This window comes from Perissodus microlepis, chromosome 3 (genome assembly GCF_051167445.1).
Source record: "Perissodus microlepis isolate ML-2025 ecotype Zambia chromosome 3, ASM5116744v1, whole genome shotgun sequence".
Lineage (NCBI taxonomy): Eukaryota > Metazoa > Chordata > Actinopteri > Cichliformes > Cichlidae > Perissodus > Perissodus microlepis.
The window spans coordinates 15428016-15449436 of NC_140463.1; the positions used below are offsets into that span (position 1 = coordinate 15428016).

Below are 21421 nucleotides of genomic sequence, written 5' to 3' on the forward strand. Positions count from 1 at the left end.
GCTGCAGCACATTGCACGGTGGAGCTCTCAGTAGAAGGAATATACAGATGTTTCTTCCCAGAGTTATGGGGCCTGAAGAGAGCTGCAGATATCAGGCTGGTTGTTGGTGAGTTCTTCCAGGAAATGTTTCATATCTTAATTGATGATGTCACACAGAGTTATTCTAGCTTTGATTTTAATTAGTTATGCTGCATTATATAACGCTTCTTTAAGCCTTCTTAGGAAAATTATTATTTGATAATCCATGTAGTATTTTTATCTGTTATTTATTAACCCTTTGAAGCCGGTCGGAGCGGACACGCTCCATTTTGCGTAACTATTTTTAAATCCCGGTGTTCTGGGAATTTCTCCTACCCCGTAAACAGTCCTACCCGTTGTTCCTGAGCATGTGCGCGCATGTGCACAACACAAAAAGGGAAGCTAAGCGCATCCGGCTGTGATTTCACGCTACTCCGTTGTCATATTTGCAGGAGAATAGGTAAGTAGTAAGTATTAGTACTTTTTATTGACGTTGATACTTGATTTTTTAAGCCTTTGTGATTGTTTGTCAATATTAAAGTGAAGTCGCTATCTGCTTTCTGCACAAAACTGTCGAATTTGCAGATTCGGTGAAGTCTGCTGTCAAGTTACTGGACACGTGGTATTTGCACAACACTTTTGAGTCCGCAGCTTCGGTGTTTTAAGGCTGTTTCGGTAATGTCGTTATTTAATAAGTTAAATTATTTGCATTGTTAACTGCACATTGAAGCTCATAAGAAAATGTTTACTGACATTCGTAGATATGGAGAAGAAGTGGGAAGAGATTTACGCGTTCATTTCTGCGGGCTCCTACCCTTCAGGATATGACAAGGCTCAGAGGCAAAACCTCAGAAGATATGCCTCAAAATTCAAACAAAAGGGTCAGTAATTTATTGTTAATACTAACAACTCATATATGTGGTTAAATTAATTTCTAAATATATATTGTTTTACTGCAGATGGAGAACTCTTTGTTGGAACCAGAAGAGTAGTAAAAACCATGGATGATGCCAGGAAGATATTTCATGAGTTTCATTCATCTCCAATTGGAGGACACACTGGCACACACAAAACGCTAAATGCAGTGTGTTCCAGATTTTACTGGTTTGGTATGACAGTTGACATTAAAACATGGGTATGTATTAACTGTTTGTACTGTTGTTAAATAGCGTTTAAAATAAGCAAATTTTTTGATATCAGTTAAAAGAGAAACTGTACACTTGCAAAATATAAATAAATATGGTTAATTAGTGATATTACAGTAATAACCTGTAGGCCTGGCAGAGATTTGAAGACGCGCACACAAACTATTGTTGCTAAATAGTTTGTTCGTTAGAGAATATGTCATTAAGTGTTTTTGTTTTTTACAAATGAGAATGTTGAACATTTACTTGAACTCCATAAATATTTTTACCTTAAAGATTCTGGAATGTGACCAGTGTCAAAAAGTTGGGAAACCACTGACTGCTGTGCAACCGTTGCAGTGTATTCAGGTAAATATTATGCCCCGTTTACCCATCAAACTATGCTTGTAGCTCATATTCATAAAGGCAGGAGGGTTTGCCAACTAATTTTAACCATCAATGTTAATGTGTACATTATACAAATTGTTATTCAAATTATTAATTTGTCCTTGATAGGTGTCTGAAGTGTGGGAACTTATTGGTATAGATCTTACTGGACCTCTTCCTAAAACTTCAAGCGGCTTCCAGTATATACTTACTGCAACTGACTACTTTTCAAAATGGGTTGAAGCTTTCCCATTAAAAACAAAATCTGCATCTGAGGTAGCCCAGCACTTGTGCTCCATTATATATAGACATGGCTGCCCCAAAATGATTTTGTCAGATCAAGGCAGAGAGTTTGTGAATGAAGTAAGTGTTAAATAATTTTCAGTTACATTTTTTAACTTTACTTCACTGGGGTCAAAGTTTTTTTCTTGTGTGCTTGTATAAGAAGTATAACCTTGTCCTTATCTGTTGAAGCTCAACTCTGATCTTTGCAAGTTATTGCAAATTGAAAGAAGTGTCACAGCAGCATACCATCCACAGACCAATGGTCTAGATGAAAAGACCAATGACAACATAAAAAGGTATGCCTAATTTTTATCTAACAGTTTTTAATAACATTACTTATGTTATTCAAACTTAATTGTTACTTAATAATTTATTAATTTATTTACTTCTAATTAAACTTTCATTACTGTCTTTACATATTTCTATGCCTGCATTTAGAGCCCTCCGAAAACTGGTGAATGACCAGCAGAATAACTGGGATCTGTATCTAGAGCCCACCCTGTTTTCACTTCGGTCAAAAGTACACACCACAACAAAATACACACCTTTTTTTCTGATGTATGGAAGAGAGGCAGTATTTCCATCAGAAAGTGCCTGCTCAAGTGCCGGTGAGTGTTTGTCAAATTCTTTCTATGTTAGAACAAAGAATTGAAACCATTTAAGAAAAAAACCCAGTAATGTCTTTATGAATATGATATCATCTTGTTTTAATTGCTAATATCTACAAAATTTTCGATTTCCAACATCATTCTGCCAGACAACAAAAGGTACAGTGACTAGTACAGTCTGAAAGTGAAGCACAACATGCAGTTAAAGAAACTGCATAAGAAAACATTGCAACGTCACAAGACAAGCAAAAGGTTGCATACGCCAAGCGGGCCCTGAAAAAGTACAAAAATGTTGTGTACAATGTAGGGGATCAAATTCTGCTTCTAAATATGAGGAAACGTGGGCGAAAAGGAGGAAGACTTGAACCGGATTTTTCAGGTCCCTACACAATTGATGACTTCAGTGGAAAATGTGTTAGACTGAAAAACGCTGAGGGAAATACTTTAAAAAGTCTTTACAGTATTGACCACATTAAACCCTATAGAACAAGCCACCCTGTCCAAGTCTCAACTCCAACTGAACCTGTTGAGAGTAGCTCATCTTCTGAGATGTGGCCTTGCAGTCCTCAGCATCATCATGAAGCGCTGCAAAATAACAGATCCTCTGTCATTCAGTTTGCACCAAAAATAGCTCAGGTAAAATCAGTCCAAGCACCAGAAGAGCTTGTACCAGTGACCCCCCAGAAACCCAGCACGCAGGAAAAAGGTGGCATAGCTAAAAATCTCATTCTGACCGGTTGGTCAATTGTTGCCAGTTTGGCTAGTCAAATGGATACTCCCCTCTGGCATGTTTATGTTGTTGGCCCGTTGGCCCTTGTCTGCTTGTGGCCCGTTGGCCCTTGTCTGCTTGTGGCCCGTTGGCCCTTGTCTGCTTGTGGCCCGTTGGCCATTGACCGTGATTTTCAAATGGCAACTGTTATTACTAAAGAAACTTATCATATTTTGTTTTTTAGTGAAGTGACTTTGGGCTGCAAAAGACACCGGGCGTGTAGAGGCAGTCGTTGGGCCATACAAATTGTATGACTCTTCTTTTCGCACACTGGAGGACAGTGGGTGGCTTTCTGATGAGGTAAGTGAAGTAATCATTTTTGGTCCTAGTGGTGGTCTGTAAAAATAATCTTCTTTTAATCCAAACATCATTGATGCATACCTGCACTGCCTCATTAGGAAACAAAAGGCAAGTAAGAACGTATGCCGGTTATTTCACAAAAGTATTTTATACAATTTTGTAATCTTTTAAAAAAAAAAAATCTTGCATTTTTCAGAAACCCGTGTATCAGTTGTCTTGCGTTGTTGCAACCTCTCTGTTTTCTGGGAAGTTTAAATGTGTCAGCAAGGTAATGTAGATGTTATATTGGTTATATAGTGTATGTTATGTAAATAAATCTAAACCTTTATAAACTTAAAAATATTCCACAGATGTTGTTTCCGGCTGAGGACATTTGGTTGTGCCCACTGAACTCTGGTGCACACTGGATCCTTGTGGTACATGTTCACACCTCATGTGTTTTTTCTCTTTTTTGTTTTACTGTTCTTTTTAGCAGCATATTCTTATTTTGAAAATGCTTACAATTGATTATGTTTACTTAAGTGAGTGTAATACACATATTCTACTAAATACAATTTTTATTTTAGGTTGTCAAAATCTCCTCACAATCTGTACTGCTGTTAGACCCTCTTGGAAATGAAGGTTGTTATGAAAGGAAAGTTATGCGTAACTGGAGGTATTCATCATTCATTAATTATCTGTTTTGGGTTGTTTGGTTTGTGGGGGGTTTTTTTCTTTTTATTTAGAGCAAAATGCTGGCTACATTTTAAAAACTTGTTTTGTTTTTATTAGGAATTTTCTGAAGATGAAAGGAAAGGAAGAGTCCAGAGTGGATTGGAAAATGGAGACTCTGCCACACAACAAGCAGATGGACTCCAGCAGTTGTGGAGTTTTAGTGTTGAAGGTATTTAATAAGCAATTGTATTTAATGTATTTAACTAGAATTAAGTTAATCAATTGTAATTACTGTAACATATTTTACAGTTTGCCGACCACTACCTTCTGAGTGGAGAGGTTACTAGGGTGCTGTCTACTCCAGAAGCCATTGGGCTGCACCGCACTGAAATTGCTTGCGAACTGCTAGAACATCAAAGTAAGTTGAGTCATGTGCTTTTGTATTGCAATAGCACTTTCAGTTTTGTTTAAAACTGTTAGGTTGAACGTCAGTGTGTTTCTAGGTAATGCTGATGACTACTGTGTGGTTTGTTCCATGCTGCCAGTCTTTTAGGGTATTGTCTCTACCAGACGGGTAGAGACATTGGTCTTTCACGTGGAATTCCAATAAAATTGATTCATGTTTGTGAATGCAATCTGACAAAATGTGGAAAAGTTCACGGGGGCCAAATACTTTTGCAAGCCACTGTAGTAATTATTTTCTCATCAAATTCATAATGTTGGTTAACACACTTACACCCCCCCCTTCTCCCTCTTCAGGTGCAGTGCGAGTTTTGTTCCAGATGGGCACATTTTGGATGTGCTCAATATGAGAGCAGCCTGGTCAAGTACCTGTGCGACAAATGTGCATAATTTGTACACTGTTTCTTTTTCAGTTCTTTCTCCCTGTGTTCTGTTGGATCTATAAATGTCAAATATATGTATCTGTAAATATATTCAGTAAATATATACTGTAACTATAATGGAGTGAGTTCATTGTCAAAGTTTATATAGACAGGTGTTCCAATCACTTCAATGGTGACAGCTGTATAACTTAAGCACCTTGGCATGCAGACTGCTTCTACAAACAAGTGCCAAAACATGCTACTGTTGTTATTATAAACTAGAAGCATAATTCTGTTGGCAAGAATTACGTGCCAAAACATGCTACCGTTGTTATTATAAACTAGAAGCATACTCTGACGGGAAGAATTACGTGCCAAAACATGCTACCGTTGTTATTATAAACTAGAAGCATACTCTGACGGGAAGAATTACGTGCCAAAACATGCTACCGTTGTTATTATAAACTAGAAGCATACTCTGACGGGAAGAATTACGTGCCAAAACATGCTACCTTTGTTAATAAGAGCAAGAAGCATAATTCTGACGGGAAGAATTACGTGCCAAAACATGCTACCTTTGTTAATAAGAGCAAGAAGCATAATTCTGACGGGAAGAATTACGTGCCAAAACATACTACCTTTGTTATTATAAACTAGAAGCATAATTCTGATAGGAAGAATTACGTGCCAAAACATGCTACCTTTGTTATTATAAACTAGAAGCATAATTCTGTTGGCAAGAATTACGTGCCAAAACATGCTACCTTTGTTATTATAAACTAGAAGCATAATTCTGTTGGCAAGAATTACGTGCCAAAACATGCTACCTTTGTTATTATAAAGTAGAAGCATAATTCTGACGGGAAGAATTACGTGCCAAAACATGCTACCTTTGTTATTATAAACTAGAAGCATAATTCTGTTGGCAAGAATTACGTGCCAAAACATGCTACCTTTGTTAATAAGAGCAAGAAGCATAATTCTGACGGGAAGAATTACGTGCCAAAACATGCTACCTTTGTTATTATAAACTAGAAGCATAATTCTGTTGGCAAGAATTACGTGCCAAAACATGCTACCGTTGTTATTATAAAGTAGAAGCATAATTCTGTTGGCAAGAATTACGTGCCAAAACATGCTACCTTTGTTATTATAAACTAGAAGCATAATTCTGTTGGCAAGAATTACGTGCCAAAACATGCTACCGTTGTTATTATAAAGTAGAAGCATAATTCTGTTGGCAAGAATTACGTGCCAAAACATGCTACCTTTGTTATTATAAACTAGAAGCATAATTCTGTTGGCAAGAATTACGTGCCAAAACATGCTACCTTTGTTAATAAGAGCAAGAAGCATAATTCTGACGGGAAGAATTACGTGCCAAAACATGCTACCTTTGTTATTATAAACTAGAAGCATAATTCTGTTGGCAAGAATTACGTGCCAAAACATGCTACCTTTGTTATTATAAAGTAGAAGCATAATTCTGTTGGCAAGAATTACGTGCCAAAACATGCTACCTTTGTTATTATAAACTAGAAGCATAATTCTGACGGGAAGAATTACGTGCCAAAACATGCTACCGTTGTTATTATAAAGTAGAAGCATAATTCTGTTGGCAAGAATTACGTGCCAAAACATGCTACCTTTGTTATTATAAACTAGAAGCATAATTCTGTTGGCAAGAATTACGTGCCAAAACATGCTACCGTTGTTATTATAAAGTAGAAGCATAATTCTGACGGGAAGAATTACGTGCCAAAACATGCTACCGTTGTTATTATAAAGTAGAAGCATAATTCTGTTGGCAAGAATTACGTGCCAAAACATGCTACCGTTGTTATTATAAAGTAGAAGCATAATTCTGACGGGAAGAATTACGTGCCAAAACATGCTACCTTTGTTATTATAAAGTAGAAGCATAATTCTGTTGGCAAGAATTACGTGCCAAAACATGCTACCTTTGTTATTATAAACTAGAAGCATACTCTGACGGGAAGAATTACGTGCCAAAACATGCTACCTTTGTTATTATAAACTAGAAGCATAATTCTGTTGGCAAGAATTACGTGCCAAAACATGCTACCTTTGTTATTATAAAGTAGAAGCATAATTCTGTTGGCAAGAATTACGTGCCAAAACATGCTACCTTTGTTATTATAAACTAGAAGCATAATTCTGACGGGAAGAATTACGTGCCAAAACATGCTACCGTTGTTATTATAAAGTAGAAGCATAATTCTGTTGGCAAGAATTACGTGCCAAAACATGCTACCTTTGTTATTATAAACTAGAAGCATAATTCTGTTGGCAAGAATTACGTGCCAAAACATGCTACCGTTGTTATTATAAAGTAGAAGCATAATTCTGACGGGAAGAATTACGTGCCAAAACATGCTACCTTTGTTATTATAAAGTAGAAGCATAATTCTGTTGGCAAGAATTACGTGCCAAAACATGCTACCGTTGTTATTATAAAGTAGAAGCATAATTCTGACGGGAAGAATTACGTGCCAAAACATGCTACCTTTGTTATTATAAAGTAGAAGCATAATTCTGTTGGCAAGAATTACGTGCCAAAACATGCTACCTTTGTTATTATAAACTAGAAGCATAATTCTGTTGGCAAGAATTACGTGCCAAAACATGCTACCGTTGTTATTATAAACTAGAAGCATAATTCTGTTGGCAAGAATTACGTGCCAAAACATGCTACCTTTGTTATTATAAACTAGAAGCATACTCTGACGGGAAGAATTACGTGCCAAAACATGCTACCGTTGTTATTATAAACTAGAAGCATACTCTGACGGGAAGAATTACGTGCCAAAACATGCTACCGTTGTTATTATAAACTAGAAGCATACTCTGACGGGAAGAATTACGTGCCAAAACATGCTACCTTTGTTAATAAGAGCAAGAAGCATAATTCTGACGGGAAGAATTACGTGCCAAAACATGCTACCTTTGTTATTATAAACTAGAAGCATAATTCTGACGGGAAGAATTACGTGCCAAAACATGCTACCGTTGTTATTATAAACTAGAAGCATAATTCTGTTGGCAAGAATTACGTGCCAAAACATGCTACCGTTGTTATTATAAACTAGAAGCATACTCTGACGGGAAGAATTACGTGCCAAAACATGCTACCTTTGTTAATAAGAGCAAGAAGCATAATTCTGACGGGAAGAATTACGTGCCAAAACATGCTACCGTTGTTATTATAAACTAGAAGCATAATTCTGTTGGCAAGAATTACGTGCCAAAACATGCTACCTTTGTTAATAAGAGCAAGAAGCATAATTCTGATGGGAAGAATTACGTGCCAAAACATGCTACCTTTGTTATTATAAACTAGAAGCATAATTCTGATGGGAAGAATTACGTGCCAAAACATGCTACCTTAGTTAATAAGAGCAAGAAGCATAATTCTGATGGGAAGAATTACGTGCCAAAACATGCTACCTTTGTTATTATAAACTAGAAGCATAATTCTGATGGGAAGAATTACGTGCCAAAACATGCTACCGTTGTTATTATAAACTAGAAGCATAATTCTGTTGGCAAGAATTACGTGCCAAAACATGCTACCTTTGTTAATAAGAGCAAGAAGCATAATTCTGATGGGAAGAATTACGTGCCAAAACATGCTACCTTTGTTATTATAAACTAGAAGCATAATTCTGATGGGAAGAATTACGTGCCAAAACATGCTACCTTTGTGAATGTGACCTACAAGCACACTTTAATGGGTAAAAAGAAGTGTCAAACCATACTGGCTTTATGAATATCAGCTACAAACATACTCTGATGGGCAAAGTTAAGTGGCAAACCGTCATACCTACTTAAATTTTTGCTGGAATTATTGTTTGGCAGCAGAAATGTGCATAAATTATGTACAGTAGGACATTTTGCCAAAGTAGGGCAGTTTGTCATATGGCAGCGTAAAATTATCCTACTGGTAGGACGGTTTGCCAAAGTAGGACTGTTTGTCAGGGGACACCGTAAAATTATCCTACGGGTAGGACGTTTTGCCAAAGTAGGATGGTTTGTCAGAACACCGGTAGCACTGCAACCACGTAAGCTAGCGCAATAAATTTTTTCCAATATGAAACCAGAGGAGCTGTACTTACATCTTATGCCATCAGCTTGTCCTCGGTCACGGTTTCCTTCCACATATAGCTTTGCAAAAACTGCATAAAAAGCACTTGCAGCAACAAAAACATAATATTCCAGAAACATGCTTTGTCGATCCGATCAGCTGTTTGTAACACTTCCTACGTCCATCAGCGCGAACTATCGCATGTCCGGCATGACCTGCCCGAAACCGGAAGTGACGTCATTTTGCGGAAATGTAGTTTTTTACCATCGTGGCCTTATGAGCCTATACTTGTGTTATTAAAAGTTATGTTTGACTTCATGACTTTCTGTGTCGTTTCTGGGATGCTGAGGACTAATATTGCACTGCTGGAAATATTTTATTTTGATGAATATGCTGTTATTTTGCAAATTTGCACTATAATATATTTTTTCGTTTTTCCTGCAGTATATGAAAATTGGTGTATCTCAAAAATAAAACTATGAAGACACTTAAAATAAATTTCCTTTGGTGGGAAACTAGTTTGTGCAACTTCTTTGTATTTACAGTTTTGAGGGATAAGCCTCTTAAATTTCTCTAACTAGAAATATATGTTAAAAAAACAAAAACGATTTTAAATTTTTTTGTAGTTTATTGCACTTTTTTGCAATTTATGTAATTACTATGCACTTAATGCAGACATATTATTAAAATTTGGGCTATAATGGTTGTATTGATGTATAGCAACTTGAAATGCTCCAAAAAATGGCACTACAGCATGTAAAAATATACTATAAGCTCTGGCGGACTTGGTTCTATGGTAGGTCTTAAAGGGTTAAAAAACATTTTTTTCAGAGTCAAATGCTGCTAAAATTATGGCGATGACAACAGCGCTGTGATTCAGACCTCTGCAAACAGCAGCTGTGAATGAAAAGAACAAAGTTAGAGGTGAAAGTGTTTCTTCATAAAGATCACTACAAACAGTGACGTGACTTATGAACCATGATTTTTGCCCTATTTCCAAATAAGTTGGAGCTTTATAGAAAATGTAAATAAAAACAGTAGTGCTGTCAGCGTTAATCTCGTTAAAATGACGTTAACGCCATAACTGCATTAATCTCCGTTAACTAGTTACGGCATTCAACTTGAATGTCAATACTAGTTACTAATTTCACTAATTAGAAGCTGTGAGCTGATGTCAGAGTCGGGAATTGAAGGAAGGACACACAGAGCCTGATCTGATCACAAAGCCCTCTGTTGTTTGTTGTTTAAGGTCAAAAACTCTGCAGCTGACCTGGAGCTACAGGCTAGCTCACTCGAAGAATTCAGAGGCTGAACAAACAGAGCTCCAGCTGTGCTGCGTCCTTTTAGTGCAATACCAGAGATTGACACTAGAGGTCACTGTTGGATTTAGTGTAAAAACAGTAACCACACTGACACTGACTTGTTCCACATGAGTTCCAGCAAACGAACATGTCAAACAGTATTTTAAAACTGATCTTAAACACCTGACATAATTTGAGTATAATTATTTGCTATTTATGTGGATATAGTACAAGTGTAGCATTCATTTGATTTTAAGAAAAATTCATGCAAATATTTAAAAATGAATATGAAGTGAAAATAAGATTTCAACAATTTATTTAAAAAACATTCAGCAACATTGAAAATGTATTAGTTTGTATTTAAGGTTGTAACCTGTTACTGTAATGCACAAAATAAAGTCATGAAACATGTCACCAATATAAAGGCAGCAGAATTTGAAGCATGGATGAAATACATTTTATGCAAGTTTGAACCTATTTGACCCTAAAGAAGAGGTCAGAGGTCCAAAGTAACCTGATATTTACAATCCCCATGTATCATTCCCTACATGCTGTCAGTACCAACAGGGACATAGTTTTAAATAAATGGCTCTATATAGCATTATCATTACTTTGACTTTCAGGTTGAGCTGTTGAACTTATGGGAGAGGTCAGAGGTCAAATGTGATATGATATTTTAAATCTTTATATTTTATAAATGTTGGCATTACACAGCACACTATTAATAATCATAGTTTCTAAGTTTTAAGACTTTTTTTTTTAAGAACGTTAGAAACTGATCCACAGGTTAGAACTAAAATTTTAAAATGAAACCTAAAACTTACAGGCAATCAGTGAAGGGAGGCCAAAACTGGAGTGATATGAGATCTTCTGTTGGTGCCCGGTAAGAGACATGCTGCAGCATTCTGCACAGTCTGAAGATGATTTAAAGCTGATTTGTTAAAGCAAGTAAAAACACAACTGGAAAATCCAAACAGGAAGAAATAAAAGCATGACTAATCAGCCTTTGACACCATTATTCTGAGTTTTAAAGTATTCCTTAGATAATAAAAACAGTTCTGGACAAGCCGTTTGGAATGTTTCTCAATCAACATTGAGCTGTCAAATATGACACCGAGGTTGCCAAGGTTCGATTTAACAGGAGGGTGTAAGAAGCTGATATGCTGTCTACTTTCTGAAATCATATGGTTGGGAGCAGTAATTAAAGTTTCTGTTTTATCGAAGATTAGCTGGAGGAAGTTCATTTTTAACCATTGCTTGATTTCTGTCAGACAGTTATTAAAACTAGATAATTTATAAAACTCTCCTTTGAAAATGACTGCTTGAAACCCAGGAGCACAGCTGTCTGAAATGACTGAAGATGAAGCACTTTTTCTGAATTTACGTAGATTAAACTGAGTTTGCACCTGTCTGTGTTGAACTGTAACAATCATCAGTTAACATGAGTTTTCAGCTATTTGAAGGCAGAGTCAGTTTCCTCCTCAGAAAAAATCCTGAAAGTTTGGAGGTGTTTGGTTGATTTTAAGCTTTACAGTCATCATGTTTGTTCTGCACTTTGTCAAAGCTAGAGAGCTCGCCTTTCAAAGGAAAATATTGTAGCGACTCAAGGAGAGGGAGCACTAGCCCAAAGACTTGTGGTTCATGCTGAAAAAACTCAAACAAAACCGGTTATCCTGACGATGACATATCACCCTTGATCATTTGTGGAGTTATGATAGTCAGGCATTGGTACAATGTTACTCTTGTGAGTGAACCACAGGGGTGTGATTACTGTTTACTACACCGTTGAAACCCTCATGCCCTCCGTAGGACTTTTTTTAAAATTTGGCAATCATGTTGGCCGTGTTATAGCTCGTGACATGGATTTTTGAAGGACATCTTCTTTTTAGTCAAATTTTTAAAATCTTGTGTCCTTTAATCTTACATGTCATCCATACTCTGCTGATGCATTTTGCACCATTTCAACACCTTTGTGCACAAAATTCTACACACACAAAATCTGCTTTTTTTCATAAATCACTAAATCATCTTGAGCCCTTTTCACAATGATCAAACATTAAATTAATTTCAGGATTTTAAGCCTTGAAATGCCAATTTATTCATTGTAAAAAGTCTAATTGTGTAGTTTTCCATACAATAAATAGAATGAGGATGGGACATTGGGGGTTTTTAGATTCTTGGACATGTCAAAGAACAGGAAAAAATTTGATTTGATTGCATTATTATTTTTTGTATAGTCTCTCTCGACACAAAAACGCCCCATTCACTTCCATTGAAACCCCATTTTTAAATCTCTCTTGTATTATAAAACCATGCATTCAATAATGTCAGCATTTTTTTTAAAGAAAACAAGTGATATTTTATATTTTTACTGTTTTCCATCAGATTCAAACATTTTGCCATTGTAGGCTAACGCATACATTTCTTTTATTTTTGTCACTAACATTACGAAGCCGTGTGACCACCAGGGGGTCCGACGAGTGATTTATATGGATGTGTGTGTAAAACAATTTTCAGATCACCATCTGATTCATCAATGAACACATTTATTATGCAAACTGCACCAACATTGAAAACCTCAAAAACAAAAGATAAACACAACAGAAAATATGAAACATGTATACATTTGAATCTGAAACATCCAGGCTTTGAATATATGATGTATGTGTGTGTTTCCGAGAAAGAGATAAATGGTTATCTCTTTGTGTGTGTGTGTGTGTGTGTGTGTGTGTGTGTGTGTGTGTGTGTGTGTGTGTGTGTGTGTGTGTGGGGGGGGGGGGTCTTCTGTGAGATGAGCAGTTTAGAGGATTGGATTTAACACTTGAAAATGGAAGTCCAAACAGTGAACCCGTGATTTGATTTTTTGAATGTATATCTCTTTTATTTATATGTGCTCAGTTTTGCATTTTAAGTGATTTGATTATTATTTTGTGATTCTTACTATTTGATTTTGCTTTCTCCTTGCTAAATTTCTTTAATAAAATATTCTGCAATTAAAGTCTAAATTGTGGGCATTCACTTTTTAACCTTTTGTGAAACAGTAAAGGTAGTGGTCTAAGTATTAATCTGTCACAGTCTGGCTGTGGCAGACTATATGGAGTGATGAGTTGAGCCCAAACACAGACACGTAAAGTGACAAAACTTGACATAATAGAAGGTGAGCCTTTTATTTAAGGCTGGCAAAAGAACTACAAACAAAGGCCAAGGGCAAAACTGAAACCTTAACTGGGTGAACTAAACTACAACATGAAAGACCCTAACATGAACACCTGGGCATGAATACCTGAGACGTGGAAGATGCAAACCTAGGAGCATGACATGGAAAACAACAGACGAAACACAGACTAAATGCACACAGGAGGTGATCAGGGGAAATGGAAACAAATGGGAAAACAGCTGACACAAATGAACATAATGACATAACATAAAACACTGGGCCAAATGACCCAGGATTGTGGCATGTTCTTTATTAGTACAAATAGCTCTTACAAATTATGCTGCCAATCAAAGCAGTAGTTGGTGATGACAAACATTTTTTCCTTTCCATCTAGAACCTGCCATCAGTGTTGTTTCTAAGGCTGGGGAGTGGACCAGATCTAAGCTACAACACAAATAGGTCTAAGTGTAATGTTCTGATGACTTCTAGTTGATCACAATCTTTTTAAGAAGGAATGAAAGTCACTGTCCATAATCGGTTTAAAGCTGCTTACTTTTTGCTCACATCATGTTTACCATTATTTATTTTATACTCAAGCGTACATTAAACTCTACTAATAATACAAGCACATCTTCCAGCTGATATACAGGACAACAAGGTCAGCAGTTTCTTCCCAACATTACTAAAGTCATAAATATGCTGGCGATACTCTGGTGGAATTGCAGTTGCTGAAATATCATATATTTACTATCCATCCATCCACTCGCTTCTGCTTATCCCTTTCAGGGTTGCGGGGGGTCGCTGGAGCCTATCCCAGCTGTTATAGGGCGAGAGGCAGGGTACACCCTGGAAAGGTCGCCAGTATGTCGCAGGGCTAACACACAGAGACAGACAACCATTCACACTCACATTCACACCTATGGGCAATTTAGATTGATCAATTAACCTATCCCCACTAACATATCTTTGGTCCGTGGGATTAAGCCGGAGTACCCAGGGAGAACCCACGCAAAAACAGGGAGAACATGCAAACTCCACACAGAAAAACCCTGGCCTGATGGTGGAAGGTGGAATTGACCTTCTTGCTGTGCGGCAACTACCATGTTGCCTCATATATTTGCTATTTAAAAAAAATAGTAAATCATATATTTACTATTTTTTTAAATAATGAAAAATAATGAAAAAAATGTTCGTAAGTGAATAAATACCTGAAGTATTATGGAGTTGGCTTATTAAGATGATTTGATGTGGTTACTCTGCAGCATACAATTATTGGTTTATTTTCACTTTTGAAATCTAAAGAGAAAATAATACTTTCACAGAAGAATTTATAACTGCAGACAAAAAAAATGCTGGAACCGATTTATGGTGTAATAATTCCAGTGAAATCTTTATTTGATGTCTGAGAATTGCAGGAACAAAAAAAAAGACAAAAACAAGAATGATCCAGCCCTAAGTATATATTTAGGGCTGGATCAGATGACCCTGAACCTGTTACTTATGCCTGGGATGGGGCTTCCCATGATGCACTGTTTCTTCTTCCCTTATCTGTTTTTTTTCACTCACCATGTTTTTATACACCATTCTGCATTTAATTGTTATTTGTCATTAATGTAGTCTCTGGCTCTTCCACAGCATACCTTTTGTCCTGTCTTCCTCCTTTCACCCTCAAACAGTTGTAGCAGATTTTGATAATATTTTAAAGTAATACAATTTTCCAAACTATTTTCAAAAATACTTTTTGCTGAAAGAATTATCTTAATTCATCTCATATGTATAGCTATGTAGAGTGTCTAAAATTATAAAGCCCATCTGTAACAAGATATTGCGGGCCCCATCTAGAAAATTTCTGTTGCTGTGCAGACTCTTTATTTCACACTTTCTTTCCTTACTGCATAATAACACTTTGCAGTGACACCAGCTCAGTTCTTCTCTCTCTGGTCCCAGCACACTACTGTTGTACAAATAGGGGAGGCATGATTAGATAACTACTGATAATAGCACCAGCCAGCCTCCCTGGCACTAGCCCTCAACCCACTATACCACCCCTCCCCTGCAGCTGAGCTACAGACCACACTCCACCACTACAGGTTTTTTTTTAATGGATTGTTAACCTGTGGTTGATTTCACTTGACTGTTTGATCATTTCTGCAAGTGGTAACTGAACAGACACTCTGAAACTTCTTACTATTTATTATATATAGTAAAAGCTGTCACATGTTGTGCTTGTCTAAGATCAGACAAAATAAAATACCTCAAGCTATATCGGAAATTATGAAGTTTGAGTCAGTTCTTTGTAACTCATATATTTCCACGGTAAAGAAGTCCCACGATGAGCAGCAGCAGAACTACCATGATTACAGTGAAAATAGTCCGTACTACCAGGTAACAATGGCAAGAGTTCTGTGAGTAGCTTTGAGCATTTTGAGTGCCTCTTTGAAAGGCTGAAAGAAAGAAAAAACAAAACATGCCTAATTTACACTTCTTAGAGTTACAAAACCGAACAAATAGCAGATGGAAAGAGAAGCATTTGAATAGGCACTAAATATTATACTTATGCTGTTTCATTTTTTAATTTTAAAACATACAGTCGATACATAATCAAGAGAGATGTTCACATCTTACATTTTAAAATTAATAAAACACTATTTAACAGCATTGCAAGAACTGTAAAATTTAGAAAAATCTAGAAAGAATATAGATAGATTTAAATCTGAATTGTTTTTCATAATTACAGTTTGTTATTTTTATTTTAATATTTGGTGTTTGAGAATGACTTTTTCAGTTTTACTGCCTTATAATTTTGCTGTGACTTTTAAGGTTATTTTTTAATTGAGCCTAATAGTAAAAAATCTTCACGTCTCACCTCGGACTGCCAGCCAGCTCTCTGGAGATTCTCCAAACTCTGAGATATTGCACTTATAAAGCCCTTCATCAGACTCAGAAACTCTAGTAATGGTCATCTTGCCTGTGGAGCTGCTGTTGATGTGTCGGTCATCTTTGAAGAAATCTGCTATGTGGGCAGAAGGGGTCATGGTACTTCTACAGATAAAAGTCACAACTTCTCCCTCCTTCACAGGAACAACAGGACTTTCCAGGATCACAGCTCCAGCTAAAATATCAACAGACATTACTGAGAGTCAGCTGCTTTGACAAAATGTTGTCACTTTGTTTAATTTTGTCATTATTAAAGCAAATGTCTCATCAGTCAATCACAAGACAGCAACTTGGTGTATAGGCACTGGACAATGAGCATCAGAATGGGAGAAAAAAGGTGATTTAAATGAGCTTGATTATGCTTTGGCTCATGACCGTCGCCAACACAATCATCTCTAGGGTTTCTGGAGATGGATCCAAAAAAAGAGAAAATATGCAATAAGCATCAGCTCCCTGGGTAGAAATACCTTGTTGATGCCAGAGGTCAGAGGAGAATGGCCAGACTGATTCAAGTGGATAAGAAAACAAAAGTAATTCAAATACTTACTTTGTTTAATTAAACTGTGCAAAAGACCATCTCTGAATACACACTGAACCTTGAAGCAGATGGGCTACAGAGCAAGAGAAGCCTCTCTGGAGGCCAATCCTGTCAGCTAAGAAGAAGAAAGTGAGACAACAATTTACACAGGCTCGCCAAAATTAGAACTGATCTGATGAATCTGGATTTCTGCTGTGATATCTGGATACAGGGATCCATCCTGCCTTGTATCAGCAATTTTGCATGCTGCTCGCAGTATAATAGCGTGGGAAATATTTTCTTGGCACACATTTTGTATTAGTGCTGACTATGTCCATCCCTTTCTGTGTATGGTGAATCCATCTAACAGGACAACACACCTTCTCACAAAGCATCTTATATTGGTTCTGTGAACAAAAATTCAGTGGAGCCCCTTGTTGCAGAATGGGAGATTCACATGCACATGAAACACATCCACTGCAACTGTGCGATGATGTTTTTCATCATGTCAATATAAACATATTATTGTAGGGTCTTTACCTTACATTATAAAACACCTTGAGACAATTGTAGTTGTGACTTGATGTTATATAAATAAAATTTAACTCAATTGAATTGAATAAAATGAATGGAATATAGACCAAAATCTCTAAGGAATGTTTCTAGCACCTTGTTGAAATCTATGGCATCAAGAATTAAGGCAGCTCTGAAAGGAAAAGAGGTCTAAACCAGTAGTAGCAAAGTAAACCTGAAAAAGTGACTGGATAGAGCACCTTTTTTTTCTCGTTTGTTTGGGTTTTACTCTAACTTATCTAAGCTTTAATTTACCTCTGACTAACTTTTTGTAACACACGACTAGATTTGTGACATCTCAGTTTCGCTTTATTGCAGGTGATACACATAGTTTAAAGCTCATGTGTTACTTCAGTGAATGTTTTTTATGAAAATGCATATTACCAGTGACTGTGATGTTGACAGTGTTGCTCCTCTCGCCTCCACTCTCACACCAGTATTCTCCGCTGTCTGTGAGATAAACAGGTTTGATGGCGCAGACAGACGCAGTTGTTGTCACCCAGTTACTGACACATGGACTGACTTCTCCCTTTCGTCTCCTCTTTACAGTCCATCCAGTTTCAGCAGTAAGACCCTCACAGTTAATTGAGAGGGAGCTATATTCAAAGAGCTGAAGTCCAGTGGGAACAATCTCAGCAAAAGCTGTATTTGAAATGTAAAAATAACAATGATAATAAAATAAAAAGAAATGAGTTTGAAAATATAGTGATATTTTGAAATATATGTAGGCCCTAAAAAAACTTGGTTACTGCTGAATAATAATATGTTAGTGACGTTCTTTCTTTCTTTCTTTCTTTCTTTCTGCTTTTACGTCTGTGTTTTGCTTTGCTTTTAAGTTGATAATAACTTACACATGTCCTGTGCATAGTTATGTTGAATTTGTGAAACCACCAACACCAAAAACGCTGTCACTGTAGAGATGAAGAAAACATAAAAGGGTCTTAGATTTTTTAAATTTTAAGTTTTTTCAGCAAATAACTCCATCAAACAACATGTCATTATCATATTAGGAATTCAGAAAGGGAGGATACATTGTAAGGATAAATTACTACATTTTACAAGAAGACAAAGGTACTCACATAGTTTCTTGCAAAGAGCTGTGAGCTCCATGGTGTCTCGCTAGTGACTGTATTAAAATTAGACTGAAATATAACAAAAAAAATGTAGGTTAGACCCGCCTCCTACTGTGTGACTGATGGATACCACTAATGCAAAAATAAACTTCGGCTCAGGCTGTGTCACAAAGGGACCCTGTTTTATTATCTTCGCCTAAAACTTTGTTATTTGGGTCAGAGATTTTGAGCCTTATTTCAGTCGATAAAGGGCAGATATGTATGATATTCCAACAACTTTGTGTTTAAAAAAGTATGATAGACTAACTAGTGCTTTGTTAGGTATGAGCTTTTAAAAACTGGCTGCTGGCATAATGGAAAGTAGGACTATTACTATATTATTAGGCCTGTTAGTCTTAGTATTTTTGCAGCTAGACCTCTAGTGGTCTCATAACATGTAAGCTGGTGTCACCTTTACATGATGCAATTCCAAACAAATCTGACTAAGCTATGTAACATGTAGTTAATTTTAGAATTGTGTATTATAACTAAGCGTTGATCTTGTCCTCATTTAACCAAGACTTTTTTTATATACATTTTTTAAATGTTGTGTTACTGTAACAATTAGGAGGTAAAGAGTATTCTTATATTTAAGTGGAAATCCTCAGTCAAGTCCACTATTAAATAAAGCAACTGTATACTAAAACCTGCGACAACGTATGATGTCAACACAGTCTACTGGGAAGACAAATGTAAAAACAGATTCATTTTGAGCAAGAGAGAGACACTTATAACATGCAGCCAAAATTGATAGCCCCTGCCCTTTAAAATCACCTTTTATCCTAGTGCTCTCTTCGTGGTTCCCATTGGCGTATGGGATTCCTGAGTAATTTTTAGCTATCCTCAGTGTTTGCTATTTTACATTCTGTTAATGGGGTCCACTCAGTCCTGACTACCTTAACTCTGTTTGTTAACTGTTTGTTAATCTGACTACAGTTCTCCAGTCCAAATGACATTATCCAAGTGTCCAAGTAACACCTCATTCTGAATAAAGAAGAAACAATCTGATGTTGATTTCATAATGTACTTAGTTCTCAATAAAATGTTTACCTTCCATGTAGTTGAGCCGAGCAGTGGCGTGTCTAGAATATTTTTGTTGGGGGGGCCAGGTAGGGGCACAGATTTGGAGAAGGGTGGCAGATGTAATTGGCAGATAATGTTAAAAAAAAAATTCTACAAACAAGAACAACACTGGCTGATGATGAAATACAGTCAGCTGGCATGGTGACACTGCCAGTATTAACCTGCAGGGCTGGACTGGGACAAAAAATCGGCCCGGGCATTTTGACCAGAGACCGGCCCACCAGGTATTAAAGCCATAAAGCTTTTGAATGAAAACGAACGCTGTTGTGACAGTGATGTACAGTCTTGTTGGTATATGTATGATTTCTATACATTTTACGTCAGATAAAAACTTTTATCTTTTATCCCTGTCAGATAAAAACAAACAAAGTTTATCTGAATCTTGCGTCAGATAAACAAAGTTTTTATCTGACGCAAGATTCAGATAATTATTTAATAAAAGCTAGATATTTTAAATGAGAATAAGAAAGAAAAGCATGTCTTTGTGCCCCCCTTTCCCTGTTAATGCTCTACCTGGCCCCCTGGCAAAACTTTGCTAGACCCGCCCCTGCACAGATACCAGCTGTCAGCTACGTAGAAAAGGATCCTGGTGTTATTTGTCTCTCAGAAACAGTTCAGAACTTCCCTTCAACTCATTCATGTCACCTAAAAGGTAAACCTGTTTCTCCATCACCTGTTCAGCTCTGATGATTCAGTAAGGACATCTCCTGGTTTCATCTTCATGTTTCCCTCTCACCAGATATCCAAACCGATATCATGACCAGCAGCTTTTACAGCTGTGGCTCCAGCAAACATCAGCTACTAGAAGTTAATATTAAATAAATTCTAACAACAGCTGATCAAGCTTAAACGTGCTGCTGTTGTTTAGCGCGACATCCACTGGTTTCCTCTTTCTGGCGCAAAGTGGGCGATAGAGAGAAAAGCCGATCAGCTGATCATTGATCACTTTCATGGTTGAAGTAGGAACAGGAGAGGGAGGAGAGAGAATGAGAGGAGAAGAGGCAGCTGTGCAGCGTAACGACAGAATAAATCCAGCTTTGTGTCTTTTTCCATTCTATCTAAAGTCTGGGACAAACTGCGTCCCTTCTCAGCTCAATACAAAACGCGTAATTTTCTCTGAATGAGGGACCGTTCCATTTTTAAGGAGCCGTTGGCAACTCTACTAACTAACCTTATGAATAAAATAAAGTTCACTATCAGTAACATCATAGCACCCACCCAGCTGTATATAAACTCCGTCATGCTAGCTAGTACGCAGTACGAGTTATTGTAACTGACTGTAAAAAGTCAGCACAACGAAAATAAACTCCACCTAAACTTGGTTTATATCTGACCCAGATAGACTGCAGGTCATAACTTCTTACCTGAAGTTCAGTTCACCTGACACTCGGACCGGCGGCTGCCTCGGGTCTCTGCTCCTCCTGCCTCCCCTTTCCCTCATCCACCTGCTGGCCTCTGTGGAAGCTCCGCCATAGCCACCACCAAACAACTGAGTTATTTTTACACATCGGCCAGCATCTGGTCAATCCACCACCTTTCATTGTTCATGCCGTTACAAAAAAAATAAAGAAATAAGTCATCAGCCCACCGGGCAAATGCCCGGTATGCCCGATGGCCAGTCCAGCTATGAGTCCAGCTATGTTAACCTGCAACCAAATCTGCAGCTC

The 21421-nt window shown here is 37.1% G+C and overlaps 1 protein-coding gene, 1 long non-coding RNA gene and 1 pseudogene across 2 annotated transcripts; 2 read left to right on the forward strand and 1 right to left on the reverse strand.

The window, feature by feature from the left end:
- Window positions 1-1855: 1855 nt before the first annotated feature.
- LOC146390139 (uncharacterized) lies at window positions 1856-2419 on the forward strand. Its single transcript, XR_014799798.1, has 3 exons — window positions 1856-1892; window positions 2004-2110; window positions 2253-2419. It is a non-coding gene; the product is annotated as an uncharacterized LOC146390139 (long non-coding RNA).
- Window positions 2420-2971: 552 nt separating this feature from the next.
- On the forward strand, window positions 2972-4957 carry LOC146390140 (uncharacterized; annotated as a pseudogene).
- Window positions 4958-14757: 9800 nt separating this feature from the next.
- On the reverse strand, window positions 14758-18722 carry LOC146390141 (uncharacterized). Its single transcript, XM_084923191.1, has 5 exons — window positions 18639-18722; window positions 18411-18470; window positions 17944-18201; window positions 16399-16644; window positions 14758-15976 (listed from the first exon to the last, which is right to left on the reverse strand). The coding sequence occupies exons 1-5, from the start codon at window positions 18667-18669 to the stop codon at window positions 15834-15836; spliced, it is 738 nt and encodes a 245-aa protein (XP_084779317.1). The 5' UTR covers window positions 18670-18722; the 3' UTR covers window positions 14758-15833.
- Window positions 18723-21421: the final 2699 nt, after the last annotated feature.

Excerpts from the sequence above, each read along its gene's own strand:
- LOC146390141 (XM_084923191.1), bottom strand. The coding sequence starts at position 18,669 with ATGGAGCTCACAGCTCTTTGCAAGAAACTAT. Across the intron at positions 18,471-18,638 it reads AGCTCTTTGCAAGAAACTAT|TGACAGCGTTTTTGGTGTTG; the intron begins GTGAGTACCTTT and ends TCATCTCTACAG. Across the intron at positions 15,977-16,398 it reads GAGCTGGCTGGCAGTCCGAG|CCTTTCAAAGAGGCACTCAA; the intron begins GTGAGACGTGAA and ends TCTTTCTTTCAG.